Here is a 21,696-nt window from a genome sequence, read left to right as displayed (position 1 = left end):
ACTTTATTTGATTGAAATATGAAGTAACTGATGTACTATGATTGAATGTACTATTAATATTGAATGGACTGGTAATTGAATTATGAAATATTTCTACTATAGTGTGCTTAACCAAAATCAATCTGTACATCTGTAAATCTATCTGTCTATCTATTTATAATATTTATTGTACTGTATATCTGTAAATCTATCTGTCTATCTATTTATAATATTTATTGTACTGTATATCTTTCAGCCTGAAGATACTGCAGACCAGAGTTCAGGAGTTGTGTTGGTTCTCAGGCTGTATGAGGCATTTGGCAGTCATGCTCAGGGAACTCTCTCCACACCATTTCCAGTACTTACAGTTGCCAGGTGATGATTACATTTTTTCATATTGAAAATTTTTTTTTTATTCTTTTAGATTTATAAATAAAATAACTGTATCCTTGTGTTAAGTACAAATATAATACCATATAGTAGTACTTCTGATTGTTTACCTTGATTTGAATTGTAATTATATAATAATATGTAGTTCATTTTCTTTACATTTTCGTTTCAAATGATTTACAAAAGAAGTCAACACTTTTTTCGGAGATTTTCTGGTATTTCACATGCACATTCACTGGACATACTAACATAGTTTATACAATTAAATATCTTAAGTAAAATGAACTCATTATACTACTTGGCTACCTAACAGTGACTTGGTGAAGAAAAACTAACAGGATGTTTAATCAAGCCATTCTTTCTTTCAATGGTACTTTTAACATTGGCTAATATTTTCTGGGAAATGCGTAGCGATGGGGAAAAAAGGGTTCAAGAGAATATTGCTTTATTTATTTTTATTTTTTCTATAGGTGTAATCTCTTAGAGGAAGAAGAATCACAGATGACTCACAAAGATCATTCCTTCCATATTCAGCTGACACCATTTCAAGTGGTATCATTCCTGGTAGAATTCAAGAAATAAATAATGAAATTACGAGAAACACAAAAGTTTATTGGAACCTGCATAAACTAAAAGCTGTAGACAAGAGATTGTCACTGCAGATAACATTAAACTGAATAAAGGTTTCTTGGTAAGTCGGTTACTAAAATTTGTTGCGGTATTCAAGAGCTTGCTTTTATTTTCTTAAAATATTATAGGTAATTTTAACAGACAATGCGGAAATATTCAATCGTGCCAAATAACTTGAAGTTTATCAGTATGGCCAAAGTTTTGGACTTGCAAGAACTTCTAAAACAAAAAAGGTTCCAAAAGTGAATTTTTACAGAAAGATTTTAGACGCTTATATCTCAATGAAACATGATTTGGAAAATAAAAATGGGAAGGAAGCATAAATCTGATGCAAATTTTGCTAAATTAATTTCTTAAAATGTTAGTACTTTATTATATTATATCAAAACATTTTTTTCCGTCTGCAGTGTCACTTGTTTTTATGTCCTTCTGTTTTGCTTTGTCTGTAATGTTTTTTGTCTCTAATGTTTTTTGCTAGAGTAGTGTTGATGTCTAATGTTTTTGCTAGTCTAATGTTTGTAGTCTAATGTTTTTGCTAGATTAGTGTTGATGTCTAATGTTTTTGCTAGTCTAATGTTTGTAGTCTAATGTTTTTGCTAGAGTAGTGTTGATGTCTAATGTTTTTGCTAGTCTAATGTTTGTAGTCTAATGTTTTTTGCTAGAGTAGTGTTGATGTCTAATGTTTTTGCTAGTCTAATGTTTGTAGTCTAATGTTTTTTGCTAGAGTAGTGTTGATGTCTAATGTTTTTGCTAGTCTAATGTTTGTAGTCTAATGTTTTTGCTAGATTAGTGTTGATGTCTAATGTTTTTGCTAGTCTAATGTTTGTAGTCTAATGTTTTTGCTAGAGTAGTGTTGATGTCTAATGTTTTTGCTAGTCTAATGTTTGTAGTCTAATGTTTTTGTTAGAGTAGTGTTGATGTCTAATGTTTTTGCTAGTCTAATGTTTGTAGTCTAATGGTTTTGCTAGAGTAGTGTTGATGTCTAATGTTTTTGCTAGAGTAGTGTTGATGTCTAATGTTTTTGCTAGTCTAATGTTTGTAGTCTAATGGTTTTGCTAGAGTAGTGTTGATGTCTAATGTTTTTGCTAGTCTAATGTTTGTAGTCTAATGTTTTTGCTAGAGTATTGTTGATGTCAAATGTTTTTGCTAGTCTAATGTTTGTAGTCTAATGTTTTTGCTAGAGTAGTGTTGATGTCTAATGTTTTTGCTAGTCTAATGTTTGTAGTCTAATGTTTTTGCTAGAGTAGTGTTGATGTCTAATGTTTTTGCTAGTCTAATGTTTGTAGTCTAATGTTTTTGCTAGAGTAGTGTTGATGTCTAATGTTTTTGCTAGTCTAATGTTTGTAGTCTAATGTTTTTGCTAGAGTAGTGTTGATGTCTAATGTTTTTGCTAGTCTAATGTTTGTAGTCTAATGTTTTTTGCTAGAGTAGTGTTGATGTCTAATGTTTTTGCTAGTCTAATGTTTGTAGTCTAATGTTTTTTGCTAGAGTAGTGTTGATGTCTAATGTTTTTGCTAGTCTAATGTTTGTAGTCTAATGTTTTTGCTAGATTAGTGTTGATGTCTAATGTTTTTGCTAGTCTAATGTTTGTAGTCTAATGTTTTTGCTAGAGTAGTGTTGATGTCTAATGTTTTTGCTAGTCTAATGTTTGTAGTCTAATGTTTTTTGCTAGAGTAGTGTTGATGTCTAATGTTTTTGCTAGTCTAATGTTTGTAGTCTAATGTTTTTGCTAGATTAGTGTTGATGTCTAATGTTTTTGCTAGTCTAATGTTTGTAGTCTAATGTTTTTGCTAGAGTAGTGTTGATGTCTAATGTTTTTGCTAGTCTAATGTTTGTAGTCTAATGTTTTTGCTAGAGTAGTGTTGATGTCTAATGTTTTTGCTAGTCTAATGTTTGTAGTCTAATGTTTTTTGCTAGAGTAGTGTTGATGTCTAATGTTTTTGCTAGTCTAATGTTTGTAGTCTAATGTTTTTGCTAGATTAGTGTTGATGTCTAATGTTTTTGCTAGTCTAATGTTTGTAGTCTAATGTTTTTGCTAGAGTAGTGTTGATGTCTAATGTTTTTGCTAGTCTAATGTTTGTAGTCTAATGTTTTTGTTAGAGTAGTGTTGATGTCTAATGTTTTTGCTAGTCTAATGTTTGTAGTCTAATGGTTTTGCTAGAGTAGTGTTGATGTCTAATGTTTTTGCTAGAGTAGTGTTGATGTCTAATGTTTTTGCTAGTCTAATGTTTGTAGTCTAATGTTTTTGCTAGAGTAGTGTTGATGTCTAATGTTTTTGCTAGTCTAATGTTTGTAGTCTAATGTTTTTGCTAGAGTAGTGTTGATGTCTAATGTTTTTGCTAGTCTAATGTTTGTAGTCTAATGTTTTTGCTAGAGTAGTGTTGATAGTGCCATATCAATTTTGTTTTTACCAAACTGTGTGAAAGTTTGAGTTAGGATGGATTTAATGGTTTAATAAGCAGCAAAAACCAAAAAAAAAAATAAAGATTAAAATAACCCCATTTTACAGCATTGAAGCATGTGTAAGCATTGTATCAAATAACTTACCACATAAAGTATTGTTTCTTTGCTATTTGGGGGATTTTATATTTTGATTTGAGTTTGCATAAGAGATTATAAATTTTATTGCTTTGAAAGTAATAACAGTATCATTTCATTCCTTAATATTAATGTTACACATGGCAATGTTACTTCATTTCTCTTCAATCATTTTGCTCTTTTCTTTATTTTTGTCTGTCTCCCCTGTTTTGGGAGAGAAGAATGCTGTTATTTGTATCACACTTCGCATTGATGATGAGCTGAAATTTTCATATTTTTAAATCAGAATCTTGTCAGTTGAGAAATTGCATTTTTTTAATTCATTCGGTCTTAAACAGAATTTTGTATCATTTTCAGGATTAACTACAGCTGTACTATAATGAAGAGTATTTAACTATATCATGAAATTGCTAGTATTTTGAGAAATTAGTCAGCTAATGGGATGTCATTAATTATGAAACGAGAACTTACTGGTAAAATTATGGTGTTCAGAAACAATTGAATGGATGCCGCAGATGTTTTGAACTGAGAGAAAGATCGTTAACGATTGATAGTTATTTATCAGAATTGAATAAGGAAGTACATGAGTTATTGATTTCTTGTCAGTGAGAAGGATTTGCGGAATAAGCGTCGGTTCACCTACTTGGCTATTAGAGGGAGAATGCCATTCTGTTTGCATTGGTATAAATTGTATCAATGTTGAACATTATTTAGGCTGCATAACAGGTTGAACACCATGTGCTTTACTTATCATCCGACTTTGTTTTTAAATTTAAAACATTAATTTGTACAAAAAAAAATAGAGAAATGTTGCATAGGTTTGTTAAAAGCTTCATTCCTTGTTTGACATAATCCCTGCAGCTGTTTTGAGAGGAGTAAAGAGGCTTACATGGACAAACGGAGAGGATACGTGGGTGGCCAATGTATAGTGGGGGAGGAGAAGCCAATGTATGGTGGAGGAGGAGAAGCCGATGTCTAGTGGGGAGGAGAAGCCAGTGTCGTAGGACGGTTGTGAAAAGTGAATTGACTTTGGAACAGTTAAATTTCAGTTGACTGCACCCCCAGTGTGCCCTTAGCAAAGTTATTTCAAAGCAATAGAAATAAAATCATATTTCAACTTCTTGCTATTTCTCAATTGTACCATAACCTAACTGATGCAGATAGCCAAGTTTACTCCAATAGGTTTGACCATACAACCAGATCAATTGATGATTTTTTGCCTCAAATTATTGACATTCCATAGTAATGAGTAATGACTAAGGTCTCTTCCTGTGAGTACTTCCATTTTTTTAAGAATATGAAGAAAAATTGCCTTCTCAATGAAATAAAAGTGTCGAGAATTTACAGCTCTTGTTTGGATTTGTAACACTCATTTTCTTGTGTCAGGGTAATCAAGCCGATGGGTGAGCAATATCAAACCTGACCACACACTCAGTATTCTTTCTGTATGTAACAGGTGCTCCTATAAGGCTCAAGATAGGATAACATTGTCTCCAGGTTCAACTGGGTCAAATCTGATATTTTAAAATGCTGAGTCAGTTCTACATAAATTCACAATGAAGACAAATACTCAGAAATGTGCCATGAATAACTTATATTCAATCCTGCAATTTGGGGAAAGGGAGATGCATCAGGTATATTCAATGGCCAAAAAAAGTAACATTGAAAATACATCAAACTTGATCACACACTCAGCATAATACGTTCTTACAATAACTTCAAAAACAGACTCAGCTGCACAGGATTTGTGAATCTAGATAAACAATTATTAAGTCTGTAATGTGTACTGCAGTATACTATACATCAAACAGGCACAGCTGTGTACAAATCTCAACTTGGGATTTAAAAAAAAAAATTATTGTCTATGGCCATGATAAAGTAACAAGAAAGTATATTTAAACTTATCCTGACTTTACTGCTGTCAGACTGCTCACTATCTTGCTTCTGTGATATTGTAGACAGATACGGGTCTCGCTTTGCTAAATACAGAAATTTAATATTCGCGAATTAAGTTCTGGGGTACATCAGTGCTCGGCAAACAACTCTACAGCGATTTATGAAACAGATGGCAACTTAACCAGAACATTTAGGGTGACATTAACAGTACGGTTAGGGTAACATCCTGTCCCTCAATAAATGCAATTACAAAGTTGGCTGACTTCAGGGTGCTCCTTGGTTCTTAAATACAATGGACTCTTTTCTAGTTAAATGTCATTCCGTTGGTTGCTAAATTGTGCTTGGATGTCAATTAGTTGAGTTGATTTATTTAAAGTCTTCTTGAAAACAACAATTAACTTGAACACGAAACGCCCATAGTTCGGGTGAACGTTCCTAACTCGCCAAGATCTACACCAGTGGCCAAAAAGATAACAATATTAATCCCATCATAGTTTCAATATAAAGTAACGTCACATGATTGACATTTCCAAACCTCTTTTCTATAAATATGACAATTCTTCCATGCAGGGTGGTTAGGGCAGGCGTATCACTTATGGAGTAGTAGGAGCCTTCAAATAGATTACTACTCTAATGGACACTCTACAGGATTAAACAACACAAAGTATCCTTACATTTGTTTCATAAGTGTTTTATGGCTAAACTGTTTATGGACGGAGGCTGTATACAATTAAATAAACACGAAGTATGGTTACATATGTTTCTTAAGTGTATTGCCAAACTGTTCAGGACGGAGGCCTTATGAGATTAATAAACACAAAATATGGTTGCATTTGCTTCTTCAGTGTTTTGTGGCTAAACTGTTCATGGACGGAGGCTCTATAGGATAAATAAACACAAAGTATGGTTACATACGTTTCTTTAGTGTTTATGGCTAAACTGTTTAACTTTCTAAAGAACTTATTTTCAATTTTTACCCAAATGTATAAATAAAATCAAAGGTGATGGCGCGTGTGAGTTGGTGTATATAAGTCTATTCCTCACAAGTGGTGACATATTGACTGCAAAGTCAAATATCGAATGCAAATCCGACCCCGATGATAAGAATTGGTTCCTCTTTTATTTGTCAAATGGAAATTTTCCTGGGCAGTATATTTTTAGCTTACCTTGAACAGTAACATGAAATGAACAGGATTCACTGAGTCCTCCATTGTAATGGCAAGTACAGTTGACAGAATGTACACCAACATAAAAACAACATAAAAAAAGAGCGATCCATTGGATGGGTTGCAGACAGCAAGGAGAGTAGTTTCTTCATTGTCTTCATACTCTGGAGTATCTGGGCGATACTTGAATTATTTAAGGCCGGTATAGTTACATTGAATAGTGCATGACATTGGACATGCAGTACGGGGCTGATTCACTGTAAAACAAAGAACACAAAATGGAGATCTCACATATTGCACACAGCTCTTTGATAATCATTAAAACAAATATCACCATTATCACATAACCTTGCATTCGACTTTAAATTCTAGCTTTCTGTTTGTTTTGTAGTAGCAAATCTGTTGTGTATCTGCAAATTAATTGATCGCGTTTGATTTGGTTTTAATTTCGGACATAGTTTAAAGTTTTGCTCGTGCTCTATTTTGACATGAATATAACTTTGTAGGTAGGAATAAACAAACTGTCAAAGGTCAAGTTATAAAGAGGTATACTGACCCTATAGTACACATAACCTTATCTAACGGTGATATTTTTATTGCATTAATTTGTTTGTTTCCTAAAAAAATAAACCGATGAACTATTAGAATCCGTCCTGTTGTGTTCTTGAACTTGGCCTAGGCCTATGCTTAGTTTCGTTATGTGTTCCTGGAACACACTTCCCCGAAGAAAAGGACTTTCTATTTTCATAAAGGAACTTAAAGTCTCGGCAATGTGCACTTTAACTTCGATCTTTCCAGCAATTACTGCCCTAAAAGCTAAGTGAAAATAACACAGTTCTATGCAATTTTCATATTAATATTCATTATTTTACTTGAGTTACTGTCATTGAAAATTATGAACTGAATATAAATCGCTAGATTTTTTAACGAGTCCGTAGATTCTACAAACTTCACTCAAAATTTGCAAGCCTAACCCAACAGATCATGCGCAAATCAAATATCTCTGTTTTGCATACGACCGTTATGCATAGGACTTACGAGTGGACGACACGAGTATATATAAGTTACATTTGTAACATATGCTGATATGAACATGTTGATATGGGCGGTCGCAGTGGTTTTACAGTAAATCGTTCGCACCATAAGGGCAACAGAAAATAAATTTCTTTCTTTTGATTGCGACAGCATGTAGAATAAGAAACATTGAATCTGCTTCGGAAGTTTGTTTTCCGAAATTCATCAGCAAACACGTATTGAGAAGTTTAAAGTTATTCAGTATATGATGTTCATTCTTCAAAATGTTCTCTACGATTGAAATTATAAGTTTTCATTAGTAGCTAGTTATAAGTTAGCTATTACGATGACGACGATGACGACGATGTCGTCGTCGTCGTCGTCGTCGTCATCATCATCATCATCATCATCATCATCATCGGATTTTGATTCGCTAGCTCACAGTCATGTATTACGAATTCTTCATCTCAATGCCTTGTGTGGTTTTTAATGTTATCACATTTTCGATGAATCAATGATCTCAATATTCCTTGATTTATAAGTTAAAAGCGGCAAAAATGATTTGTTGGTGTAGCTCAATACCCCAACGAAAGATTAATAGCATCGATTAAAAAATGTATATGTAAAGACCCTCAATTTTGTTTTAATTTAAATTCTTACCACAAATACATCTAATCTCATATGCAAATATCTTCAACCTAACGTCCTAAGTAACTTTCTATAAATCATTTATTCACCTTCACAGTTCTACAACACAGTTTAAATTATTCGCTCACGTAATTTACTTCGAAGTTTCATTTAGGCATATACTTTTTATAAATTCATCCATATAAGATCCTGGGCACGAAAAACCAAACAACTGAACGACTGATCCGCTCTCATTCCCAGTCCGTTTGCAACAAGACAGTCACTGTGTGATCATCGTCGGGTGTGTATCTATAGAAGGGGAACAGATACTACACATGATCTTAGCCAAAACGCCGAGAAGCATATACTGTGTCTTGACTCACATATTTTGCATGTTATCAAGTACGTGTTACAATATTACAATGACTTCATCAATAATTGACATATGGCATTGTATATGAGAAGTAAAAGGCAAGACAGATGTGGCCCAACTTGTTGTCATTGTGGTATGTTGAAATATGTACAGGATCGGAGCAAACTCTTAAAATTTACCAATTTCTTGCTTTCCTCCGCTGTAGCCTACGTAATGCTTCGCTAGCTCCAATAATTGTAGTTCTGAAAGCGCTTTCGCGTTTAGGACATCAATATACCACCCATCAGTAATCTACAGATACCGCCGCCCGTGGATCTATTTATTCAAATTTCAATGTTTTGCCCTCTAACTCGATCCAGGGTACTGTGCAAGATGTTCGAAGTGCCTTGTTGCAACAACCCTGCTAATATATGGACTATTCCAAATGAATATTAACATCTTATCTTTTTGGCACGTCAGCACGCATCCTCTATAAACAGTAATAATGACAGTGTTTACTAAATTCGTAATATATATTTGCACGCATATCGCATGTAAATAAAAAGAAAACATCGTCAAGGCAGGGTAACATTAGTTCACTTGCAACACAATTTGAGTTTTTCGATTGAAAGAGAACATCATGGATGCTGGAATTGCCAACAAGAAGCGGAAATTGGAGGACACCAATGGGAATGATGTAAGAATAGCCTAGTAAAACACATGTAACGACAATTGACGAAGTATGTTACTCGTTAGGGATAGGTCCAACTTGTACTAGTAGTATTATTATTAACAGTAAATTTTAACTTAAGATTAGGCCCATGCCTAGACCCAACGTTAGGCCTATAGCTAAGGCTACTTAAGGTTACACTAGTACGTAGTAACAGGATAGGCCTACAGTAGGTAAAACAAGTGGTATAGTGGTATAATAGATAATGCGAACCGACAATGATTTTAGGTAGAACTCTCAGTGAATCAGAAAGAAATATACATTTTCTTGCCAACATACAGAATGATCGTTACCGCAAACATTTCAATCTCAACCTGTCCAAGGGAAAGCAAAACAAAGTGGCTATTCTTACGACTGTTCGTAAGAATAATTTCCGACTACGCATGCGCAGTTGCTATTTTTATGACAGGAGAACTATTTTTTACGACTAGGAGTAACAATAATTTCAGGTTAGGGTTAGGGTTAGGATTGGGGTTTAGGGTTAAAGTTAGGGTTAGGGTTACCCCTACAACATGCGCAGTTGCTTCATTTACTTTACTGCGCTTGAATTCGCCTTTGTCGTAAGAATAGTTAATAAGTAATTGTTACGACTAGTCGTAAGAATAGCCACGGCCAAAGCAAAAGGACAGCTTGCTTAAGTCAGATTTTCAAGATACGAACTGCAGAAGTTGCTGTAGGCTAGGCCTATACGCTTTAGTGGTACTTAAATGCCTAAAAGTGTAACTTGTAAATGTAATTCACCAAAAATGCCAGTGGCAAGTGTAAACCAAGACACTGTTAACTCTTACTTGTATGATGTAGGCCTAGTCTATGAAGTATAATACATCAACTCCAACCTCAGGTGACTAACCTAGGCCTGGCCTCATTTTTCCCAAAGTGAATGAAAATAAGCTTCCTAAGCCTAAAACAACATTAGTTTTCCTTGTAAGAAATTGTCATCATGCCCAACGTTAAAGGACTGGTTTATTGGTTCCAATTATAGCACTCTATAGCAAGGAAAGTTTTGTGATTACGTAATCGACCTGCATGCCACGGTGGGTACTAATTTAGAATCCGTACCAATCAACCCTACATCCTGACCACTAACCCTATTCTCTACTTCCTTACCCTATTCCCTTACCCTAATTCATAACCCCTAACCCTACCTTCTAACCCCTAACCTTATTCTGCCGGAAGTAAGCTTTCCCATTGATATGGTACGGATTCTAAAGTTAGGCCCCACGGTCATAAATGGACCCCAGGCTGTACAATTAGCCTACATAGCTTCTTAACACCATTAGGCTCTTTTGAAAAACACTGTAATAAAAAATATGTTCATACCTATACAGTGTAGTTAATCATACAGCGTTCACACAAAGATCTTCATACAAGAACAAATATGTGGCAAGCATTGCAGACTAATTGGTAAAAAGAGGTCATTTTACGACCAAGGTAGGTCGATTACGTAATCTCAAGAAACTTTTCCATGATAGCGTGCTATAGTTGGGGTCTATGCAGCAGACATTTAAAGCAAAACAGTTGTATAGGATGCATGTGGTGGTGTATAAATATTTTAGTACACAGACATTGAAACAGGGATGTTTTTGTTTGATCATGCAGTACAGAATATGCTACCAAAAATAAATCTATAGACCATCAAAGTTTAATGCATAATGGGGCTTTAATTTGATGCTGGAATGATCCAGGACTATGACAGGTAGTGTTGACTGGTAGTTGTAGATTTGTGGTACGAGAGATTCTTCTAAGGCACTAGGGGCCTATGTTGAGCAATCTTTAGGCATAGGCTAGGTTCAGCCTAGTTATGTTAGTTGCTAGGTTAGGCCCATATGACTTTTCACTTTTGTACTGTGATAGGTCAAATTGTGCTGTTTCTAGCTTTAGACACTATTTCGTCCAATTTTGATGATATGATTGATCTGGCAAAAAGAGGGGCTTCACTCTAGTATACATGTTCTGTGTTCTTCTTGATATCATAGATTGGATGTTCTTTAATAAATTCAACCTAAGAAAAAGAGCAAAAGTTGAAAAGTGCCTAGCCCAGAGATTTATCTCCAATAAGAATTCAATTAGGGATATAAAGACCCAACATGTATACTTTGCTATGCCTGCAAGAAAGTTCCATTATGAGTGGCGTTTGATCTATTTGAATCCATCGTAGTGTGTCAAAATCAGCTGCTAGGTTAACTTAATTACATTCAGTCATTAAGAACATTAATCACATACTCTGTCTGCTTAACTCAACCCATGACATGAAATGCCTCTTACAGAAATTGACAGAAATTGTGCATTCTTGCATCTAACGATAATCATTTGAGTCAGCAAACCAGTGTCCCTGATTTCTGGCCTATGAGTCTTATTAGTCTAATAGGCCGTTCCTTTTCTTGGCAAGATGGCAACAAGAAATTCAACTATCAGTGTATTTTGCTAGTATTGTGTCAAAATGGAGTGTAGACTAACCGCTTTACGGTCATCGTGGGACAACCTTTGTTACCTCATCGTCCGAACCACATACTTTGCTTAGTCTTCTACGACATGTTGTACAGGAAAATATTGTTAATAATAATGATGCTTTAATAAATAATAATGGGCCTTGCTGATTATCTGGATGTCTTCAAGAAAGCAGTCAAACTTTATACTGTATGTGTGCGGATATATGCGGGCAGCTACACTGTGTACTACTCAGCTGTGCTTTACGTAATTCCTTCATTCTCACTGCATCAGTCCTTTGTTCACACTACCGATTTTAAAAGATACAACACAGTTTATGTTGATACTGAAAAGCAAGTGGCGGAAACCACAAAGAAAATCCATTGTAACTTTTACACCCCAAGGCAATTGTTTATTTACATTTGTCAGCGTTTACCCGGGCTTAGCTGTCCTAACCCCACCTCTCATGAGGGGCTTGATCAAGCTCGGGCTAGCCCCACGCAGAAAAAGAGAGGAGCAATTTGCCTTCTCCTCAATGGGTCGATCAAGGGTGAAGCTGCAATCCCGTATTTGTGGGGACGGCCTATAAGAACTTCGAAGATTATCTTTCTTTGGAACAGTAACATAATATTTAAGCACTCTGCAAAGAAGCCAACTCTGAAGTTGTTCAAGCGTACTAAACATTGGTTTTGCCTAGCCATGCATTTTGTGTACACAAGAGTGACATCCAGCTGGAGGTGTGAACTCCAGTATAAACTTTCTGCTGAAAATTTGACCTGTGGCACATATATATATCGGGAATTCAAGAGTGTTCAGTTCTGCAAGGGGCACTTGCACAGCATGTGACTTGAGCTCTGTGAAATGTTGATCAAATTTACTCAGTACTTTGAGAGATCTGTATGTTTTGTTCATTGGAGTTGGGTTCTTTGCCAGCTAGGTTTGAAATAATTTTGTTTATGATCAATGAAATATTTTTTCCCTTGCAAAAATCACTTTCAGAACAGTCCAGGACAGTGGCATACTGCATCTTGCAAACTGTAAAGTTCTGTCAACAATGTACAGTTGAGTCAGTTAACATTGCAGTACATTGAAGCTCAGCATCAGTAATAAATAGTCCCAGGTCTTGCTAGTTCTGATGTGAATATCTCTGCTTTGTGTATTGATTCCGGTCATGGTGGCATGCCCATTTATTATTGGTATATATTCATTCTGTACAAAGGAAACTGCTTTTTGAGAAAGCTTTTGAAGAGTTCAGTCAGATGGAACCAAACAGGAGAACATCAATAAACTGTAAATTTGTTCACTTTTCATAATCTGTTGGTTTTGGGAACTTTCTTCAAATTTTCTTTGACATTCTTTTGAGAAGGCAGTACTTTTTGCAACATTCGCACATACTGTAGTACACCTTAGATTGCTGACCAACCTTATAATTTAAACTGATTACATGTACAGTAGTATCTACGTCCTTCCATTTAGCAGCTTTTGATACTCACTTGATGTAACATTGTCATGATCAAGTACAGTTTCATGTTAAAGAGTCATAAAGAATTACAATAGAGATTTTCTTGTATAGTAACTTGTTTCATTAGCGCTTCTGTTTTGAATTTTTGTTTTTTGTCTAAAGTAATCACAGTTAGCATCACTTAAAACTATTAAAAATGATCTGTCTTGATGTCTCTGAATTTGACTTTTCTTGTAGTGTAATTGAGTGTATTTTACAGTTAGTATATGGTTATGTTCACTACTATGCAGTACTGTACATTACTTTACAATACTGTACAGTAGTATTATGTACAGTAAAGTAATTGTAGTGTAATTTATTGTGTTGTTCAGTAATGTTCCCAACTATGCAGTACTGTACAGTACTGTATAATACTGTACAGTACTGTACTGGTAATGTACTAATTATCAATACAGACTTTGCACAGTAATGGATGTCTGCAAGAAATGCACACTGCCACTTCCTTCCTTTTTGATATTCATTTCTAAGCCTTGAAACACTGTCCTTGAAACAAGTTTATCAATTGTACCAAACAGTACATTTTCCATTCATTCCTACAGGAGCTCCCCTAAGTTATTGTACACTCAATAATTTATGCGCACTTTATGCCAGGTGGAGGGCATAAGGGGTGGGTGTGCTCAATCTCCAACCCCCTCCCCCACCCCATCCTCTCAGCCACTCCCAGATCATACATTGGAGCAGCACAATGTTCCCATCAAAATGAACTACGTGCTATCTATGTAAATCAAGAACAAACATGTTTGTACATGCAGTATGTACACTTTGTGACCAGTATTGTCAATACTTGATTTTGAAACTTTGCTAGATTTGAAATTGAGGCAAAATCATGTTTAATGTTAATGTTAAATGAATTTATTGTGAACTTGTGCTGGATGTATCTATGACAATGCCCTAGCAGTTGTACCATAGAGTAAAATATTGACACTTGACCAGGTCTAAAAGTCCAAAGCATGAAGATACCGTTTTGTATTAGTTGTGTCACTTCAGAGTGGTGTTACCACGTGCTCTGCTGTTACAGAGGAAAGATTTCTAGAGTTTGGCAGCTATACTACATGGAATAAATCTGCTAATTATAGTCTACCAAAAAACCAATACAGATAAACAAAATACGATACAAAATAAGAAAATAACAATATACAAAAATAACAAAGGCACATAATACATCTTGTTCATTCCTGTCTTGTTTGTCTTCACCTGACAATATGCAAGTGTCTGTTTTACCATGGAGGAGCTATTATATCATAGACTGTGCCTGAAATGTGTCTAAATGGCTGATGATATGACACCAAACCGTTTAAACCAATCATATTCTTACTTGGGCATCAAAGCGTATATCCCATTACTATGTGTAAATTGTACGGTCTTATCAGGACATGGGAGTTTTTGTCAAAAACTCAATGCAAAATGCATGATCTAAGAAACCTTTCCCCTCTTGAGCCCTGGGAAAAAGGTGGACTGGTAAAGTAAACAACTTTAATGGCTGCCAATCTGACCTTATCCTCACCTCCAGTGGGACCGTTGGCAAACATACATGTATTTATGTACCTTCTGTACAGTGTCACATGATGACATCATTGATCCCCTATATGGCTTTTACATACTGTTGCTGGGATGACAGCACTTTCACAGCCAATTGTCCTTACATGCAAACAGGGTCATACTGTACTTGTCTGCAAAAAGATATGATGTGTAGACAGATGTACACACAAAGCTGCCTGGCTAAGGATGTATGACACACCTCTGTCATACCCTTGTTAAATGCATTGTGATTGGCCGGTTGTGGTGATGGGCTGTCTGAGTGGACAAATCCATTATTAAAATGGGGGGGGAGGGGCAGGTTTAAACAGAGAGCTGTAAAAAAGAGACTTTTGTTTTAGTGTTTTGTGCAGGTAAATGTATGTTATATGCCCACCCATGTACATAAACATACAGTAATTCAGCTTGTCTTGTTACAATTTTTTATGCCATAAGTTTCATACTGTTCTTAAACTTGGTGGACGTGACAATCTCGGGTTGCAGAAATTTGTTGAACTGATAAATTTAATCTTTCAGCATGATAAAAATCTATCAGGAGCAAATAGGTGTCTATATTGATGATGTATGATAGCAATTATCTTATATTTGCATGATTGTATTGATACCGATGTTTACTATTGGGGCCATTATCAGGAACTGCAAACAACCATGTTGAGGGTTGTAAGAGGTGAAATTGATAAAAACCCTGGCCTTATCAAAACTGAATTACTGATGGCTTATCAATTTTGTCAACAGAGTGTTTAATATTGCAAGTTTTTTATGGTACACTAGATACAGTATTCCATATTGAATAAACTTGGTCGAATGTGGTTAGTTACCTCGTGTTTAAGTCACAGGAATAACTATATAAATCACCTGATAATTACATCTCTAAATATAGGGGAATTTATGTCCATAAGATGAACATAAATCTCTTCATTCATTTCAAAATGCTAGTAGTAACGTTTGTATTTATAGACTGTAATCTAAATTGCTCTCGGAAAACAATGCTCATTGTTGGTATGTTTTTGTCTTCTACAGTAGCATACAGTTTTGTACAGTGTAATATTGAGGTATTTCTATAACTTTAGGCTTTTTGTTACCCCCCCCTTCTTCCCCTACCCTTTTTCCCCAAAACCATGAATGATGCTTTTGGTGTCTTAAGTCAGTTGCAAGCTTCAAATTATTGCCCATTTTGTAGAGTTTTTCTAAAGCTTTTACAGGCATGCCTGAATTTAGAAGAATTCACAGACAACCTGTGTTTATTAATCCTCATGGGGTGGGAATTAAGGGTTGGTGAGTTTCTACTATATTTTTGTTGTTGCGTGAAGGATTCTATCATATTTTGGACAGTGTATGCTCTGCTATGTTTGCTGTTTAACTTTCCGAGAGATTCATGACCTAACAACCATTTAAAATTTGAATCAAACCCTCCCTCCCAGAACCCCCACCCAACCCCCAACCCCATATATTTTAAAAACCCAATGGATATACTGTACTGTACAGTGTAATCTGATTCTGTTTTGCTTTAAAATCGATAATTTAAGGGTATTTCAGTTTTTGAGTCATTTTAGTACCTTTAAATGTTCAGAGCAGCAATACGTTGCAAATTAACACTGTAGCTGTGCAGAATACATACAGTTTACATAAATCCTGTTACTTATAGACATTCTCCACACTAAAGCCTCATACAATGGAATCGTTTGTTAAATTGGTTATTAAGTAAATGCCAGTAATGACCAGTTGTATCTAGGATTGAAGAGTATACCAGCAAATGTAGTATCCTTTAAATTGGCTAATTTAGTCCTTAGTGATGCATATAGGACTTTGAGCAATTTATCTATTGTCTATAAACTAAATTGACTCTGAAGGATATCTTCAGACAGACTTAAAATTCTTTTACTGTCTTTGCAATAATTGGTGATTATATTTGTAGTCTCCAGTTGATGATCATGCAGATAGTGTGACCAGACATAAAGTTTGTTATCGATCACATGCTGTACCTATAATATTCACTATGAAACCGATGTCAGATATGACACGTTAACTACACTGCACATGTGGTATCAGGTTTATAGATCTTAATGAGGTTTAAAGCCCCTAAATTATTTGTTGCTCATTAGGAATTTTAGGTCATTAGATTGATTAGTTAACTCTCATTGGAAGTGATAACTTACTTAGTTTAAAAGTTTGGAATGGTCTAATTGGGGGAACAAACTTTTGCTGTTCAGAACTGTACGCACCATAGGTGTTTGTTTTCAACCTTACGTGCTTGGCATACATTAATCATATATGGACCTTTCTTCATACTTACACATTCTACATATACTGTAGCTGTTCAGTGCTGTACACCATACGGTGTTTTGTTTTTCAACCTTACAGTACGTACTTGGCAAACATTAATCATATGGACCTTTATTACTACATACACATTCTACTATACTGTAGCTGATCAGTACTGTACACCATACGGTATTTTGTTGTCAGCCTAACTTACTTTTGCATACATTAATCATATGGACCTTTATTACTACTTACACATTTACTGTACTGTAGCTGTTCAGTGCTGTACACCATACGGTAGTTCTTCAACAAGATATATCTGGTAAATGATAGTAATAACCTCACGTGTGTAACTTCCATAAATGTTTTTATCTCTTTCATAGGGTCAAGCAGAGGGTGGCTCTCACTTTGTGAAAGAAGGACCCAATCAAGAAAATCATACATCTTTGATGTTCGGAATTAAAGAAGAGATCGGTTCCTTGGCCCGAACGTTGAATCTATTTGAGGTATCAGTTGTTGTTCGGATCAATCAGTCAATTTGATAATTACCATCATTGGCTGATTCTGCCGAGACCATACTTTACGATACGTCCATCCGTCATTGATTTACCACATGCTCTAATACTTATTAATGGTTATAAACTGAATGGTCGGTAGGTACTTTAGATAACTTGGCCATTAGCTTCAGTTACAGAGGAGAGAATGCAAGTGATCTGTGTAACATGATGAACTCTGTTCTGCACTTTAGTCTCCACTTGAGCATTACATCGCACCACTTACAGAGAGCACAGACGATATATTTAACGCCTGAATAATAATGCTGGCACAGCCAGGGAGTGTGGAGTATTTAACGTTACTGACTCATAGACGCTGGCCCTTGACATACAGTAATTCTGTAATATACTATCCATTGATTTTGTCAGTATATATTCCAAAGGTCTTGCAAACTTTAAATGCAGTCAGGAATGTTTTTTATAGGATACAATGAAAGTCACTGCAAAGTTTCACTTTTATCCCAGTACTTTGCATCTCTTCCACCCCCACCATTGTCCTTCCAACCCCTCCCCCCACCCCATGCATTTCCAGCAAGAACCTTCTGTAACTATATCTCATAGAGATTATCAGTACTGGTAGATGAAATAACGGGTAATTTTTGTGTTCACCTTTTCACTGTTTCAGCAAAGCAAGGTCAACCTGAGTCATATCGAGTCTAGGCCCTCGCGTCGTAGCAATGATGCGTATGAATTTCTGGTCACGTGCGACAAAGGCCCCGAGGACCTGTCAGATGTCATTGGGCAGCTGAAAGGGGTGTCCAGCTACGTCCATCTGCTCTCTCGAACGCACAGCACAAACTCAGGTGGGTGCTCCCTATCAAGGGTCTTTGTAGGAATGAGCAATTAATACAAAGAGAACCAAAACTGCTGGTCAATAAAAGCAGCCAACTTATTTTAATACTAAAGTTGTAAATAAATGTGAAGAAAAACATGTATTTTCACTGCTAGTAGGCAAGTACGTTACTTCCTTCTTTACTTACCTGAGATGTTCAAAAGACATGGAAATATTTAACAGATTTCTCACACGTTTGTCCAACTTTCGGAAACATTGACCTCATCCACTGAACTGGTCAAATGTCCCGAAATAATCTCCTGGAATACCCTTGCTCTTGAACTCATAAGGCAGATGATAATGTTGTCAGTTCCAATATCTGGACAGTTTAAAATGGAAGACCGGTTCCTCTGAGAATATTACTTCTCTCTTCTTGTACAGGAACATGTCTCCACACAAGGAAAGCACTTTACCTTCTTTGGTCCTATTTCTAATCTCCCAACTTGTCATACATCTCCACTTGCTGGTTGATTTCTATAACGCAAGCTGTTAGGGATTTTCCCCTAGCAATGTTTCTGGAGTAAGTGCTGTGTGAAGGTAGTAAAACATCAAGACATGTAGAATTAGTGTGTTTGGGCAGACATACTGTATGGTATGTGTTAACAGAGCTTAATCCACTCAGCTATAATTTGGACCTAGAGTGAATTTGACCCAATTATTAGCTCTCATACCCAATTTAGTTAATGCTGTACCTGAAACTTTGGTTTCTTGGTGGTGGTTGGAGGGTGCAGCCCAGGATAGGCAGCACATATATATTACCTTACCATGCTAATGTCTTAGCGCTCAATCGGTTTTAAGCATTCACCAGAAAAAATCAATTCAGTTGAATGTGAATAATTGTGCAACAAGCATGAACAATGTCAAAGTACAGTGACATTGTCATTTAAGCAGAATATTATAAAATAGTGGAAATATTTGAACCCTGAAAAGCTAAATTACACTTACATGGTACTGACATGTTTCTAGGACACCTCCATCCTACAGTACTCTTGAAGTACAACCTTATCATCATGGTACTGACATCATGGTACTTACATGGTACTGACATGTCTCTAGGACACCTCCATCCTACAGTACTCTTGACGTACAACCTTATCATCATGGTACTGACATCATGGTACTTACATGGTACTGACATGTTTCTAGGACACCTCCATCCTACAGAACTCTTGAAGTACAACCTTATCATCGTAACATGCCACAACACATAAAATTCTCAGTGGAATGGCTGAAGTAAGAACAACCATGTTGATGAGTGTTCAAGGTACACAGCAGTGTTTGGCCTCATACAGTACTTCATTATCCAATGTGCAGTACTTAGCACGTTATCACAGCTATGAAAGCAACCATGGGTGTACACAAGTAACACAGCAGTGTTTGGCTATTCCAGGTTTACATACAATACCTCTGATGTATTGTACGGTGTGTCATAATAAATAAGAGCCATAATTGAACAGTCATGTAAAAGAGGATTTATAATTGAAGGTCATGGCAGAAGTGTGCCATCAAAAGTAAGGCACACATTTATAGGCTTTATTTAGCACTTAACAGTACTAGGCACCTGTAAAACAAGTTTAACAGCCGGCGAGGATCTTGTCAAACAGGAGAAGAAGAAGAAGAAGTTTTTCATCTTTAAGCAGCTGCTGTAACTCTTTGCATTCAGTCAATAATATCTTAACATTGAATGATATTCAGAGACATTTAATCAAAATGAAAATTCAAGAGAAATAAATTGAACTCCTGTTTTTGTTAATCAGGAGTAATCATTGACGATTTTCTTATTCTAAAAATTTGATTTCAACAGAAATTCCCTTTTCAGATAATTTTAATCGACAGGCAATGATAAGTTTCCTTAAGCTCGCTATCCTTTCTTTCATGTCAGAACTGGTATAAATTCAAATGAAACTTGAATCTGTTTAACTAACTGTATACTGATATGGGACTTCTGTGTCAAACATTTTACTAAACTGGTTTTATTAAAAATGCCCTGAATGGGCACCAGTCTCTTCTGTTATTATTTTAAAATTTACACAGTTACTGATAGTGGTATATACGTATAACTCCCAGCAAGATGCTAAAAAAATTGATATGGTAATCTCTTTGACCCTTGGGTTTTAAAGTGCTGTTTATGCAACTTGGTCGTATGGTGAACATTCTAAAGTCTAGATTAATGCTATGTGTCCATTATGGTACTAGGAAATGTGACCATACTTTTAAAGATAATAAAAAGCACAGGAAATTTATTTATTAAAAAGCTATATTAATGCCATTGTAAGAATTTTGACCGTTTGTTTCTATTCTGTTTTGACAGAATTTTCCGATAGCGGAACCAAGCCCACAGCAGAGAGTAATTCTCTTCTCTATTTCTTTAAATATGTTATCGAACCCTATTAGTCTCGCTCTCTCTCTCTCTCTCTCACATTATCTGCTTAAACAGTGTTGTTGCCAAGTTACATGAATAATTATCCATAATTATTCATAATCATTAAATACATCTATAATCACATTTATACATCAGAATGTTTTTGACTATAGGGATGTGAGATATATACGTTAATTAAGATCATGAGCTCATATTTTCCAAGACATGTTGAATAAAGTCACACTGTAAGTAGCCTATAATTGTCATACTGTAGCAACACTTACTTGGCAGGTACAGTGCAGTACATCATCTGGATATATTTGTTTAGCCTATTTTGTAATTGTCATGGTCGAGTGGATAAAGGCAGTGGCATATTAGAAACCTTGCATCTGGGAGATTGTGGGTTTGATCTCTGGCCAGCAGGTTTTTCATCCAGGAGCAACCCACTGTTTTTCACATTTGAAGTGATCTTTCCGGACATGAAGTGCAAGGTTTTAGCCATTCAGATTCTCCAACATCCGCAAGTGGCTGCTTAACGTCATCAAATTAAGTACTGCCTTCCAGGCCAAATTATAAACAAAGTTGTGAAATTATCAAAAAGGTGCATGTATGCAGCACGACAGAAAATGTTTTAATATTTGGAATTAAAGAAATATATATTTAGAAGATAATGTTGATCACTACTGCAATTGAGAACATATATTTGAAAAGTCATCTCACATCCCTTGATGAAGTAAAACAAAAAATGAACAGAGAAAAGTACTTCACGGTCATGTTAAGAGAACTATATATACAAGTTTGATGTTTATTGAACAGAAAATGTTAAAATTACATATAAGTGAGTACACATTGACGAAAACTCAATTTGGCAATGTCATT

The 21,696-nt window shown here is 35.5% G+C and overlaps 2 protein-coding genes and 1 long non-coding RNA gene across 8 annotated transcripts in view; 2 read left to right on the top strand and 1 right to left on the bottom strand.

Annotated features, from left to right (window-relative positions):
• The window catches only part of LOC139971145 (alpha-mannosidase 2C1-like), a 33,831-nt gene extending 32,308 nt beyond the window's left edge, over positions 1 to 1,523 (top strand). For 3 of the 4 annotated variants that reach the window (XM_071977369.1, XM_071977387.1, XM_071977378.1), the window contains exons 24-25: positions 236 to 354; positions 840 to 1,523. In XM_071977369.1, coding sequence (XP_071833470.1) covers positions 236 to 354; positions 840 to 951 — 231 coding nt within the window. In that variant the 3' untranslated portion in view covers positions 952 to 1,523. The remainder of the gene's footprint in view (positions 1 to 235; positions 355 to 839) is intronic. The other variant, XM_071977396.1, reaches the window with a different exon arrangement.
• A 2,053-nt stretch (positions 1,524 to 3,576) lies between these two features.
• LOC139971134 (uncharacterized) lies at positions 3,577 to 20,747 on the bottom strand. The gene is made up of 2 exons (XR_011794318.1): positions 18,604 to 20,747; positions 3,577 to 6,856 (listed from the first exon to the last, which is right to left on the bottom strand). It is a non-coding gene; the product is annotated as an uncharacterized lncRNA (long non-coding RNA).
• The window catches only part of LOC139971118 (phenylalanine-4-hydroxylase-like), a 31,488-nt gene continuing 18,875 nt past the window's right edge, over positions 9,084 to 21,696 (top strand). The window contains exons 1-4 of one of the 3 annotated variants that reach the window (XM_071977325.1): positions 9,084 to 9,289; positions 17,453 to 17,575; positions 18,249 to 18,426; positions 20,758 to 20,802. In XM_071977325.1, the coding sequence (XP_071833426.1) occupies positions 9,233 to 9,289; positions 17,453 to 17,575; positions 18,249 to 18,426; positions 20,758 to 20,802 (403 nt within the window). In that variant the 5' untranslated portion in view covers positions 9,084 to 9,232. The remainder of the gene's footprint in view (positions 9,290 to 17,452; positions 17,576 to 18,248; positions 18,427 to 20,757; positions 20,803 to 21,696) is intronic. The other 2 variants (XM_071977333.1, XM_071977340.1) reach the window with 2 other exon arrangements.

Source organism: Apostichopus japonicus, chromosome 1, assembly GCF_037975245.1.
Source record: "Apostichopus japonicus isolate 1M-3 chromosome 1, ASM3797524v1, whole genome shotgun sequence".
NCBI classification, from domain to species: Eukaryota; Metazoa; Echinodermata; class Holothuroidea; order Aspidochirotida; family Stichopodidae; genus Apostichopus; species Apostichopus japonicus.
This window is presented reverse-complemented; position numbering and strand designations above follow the sequence as displayed.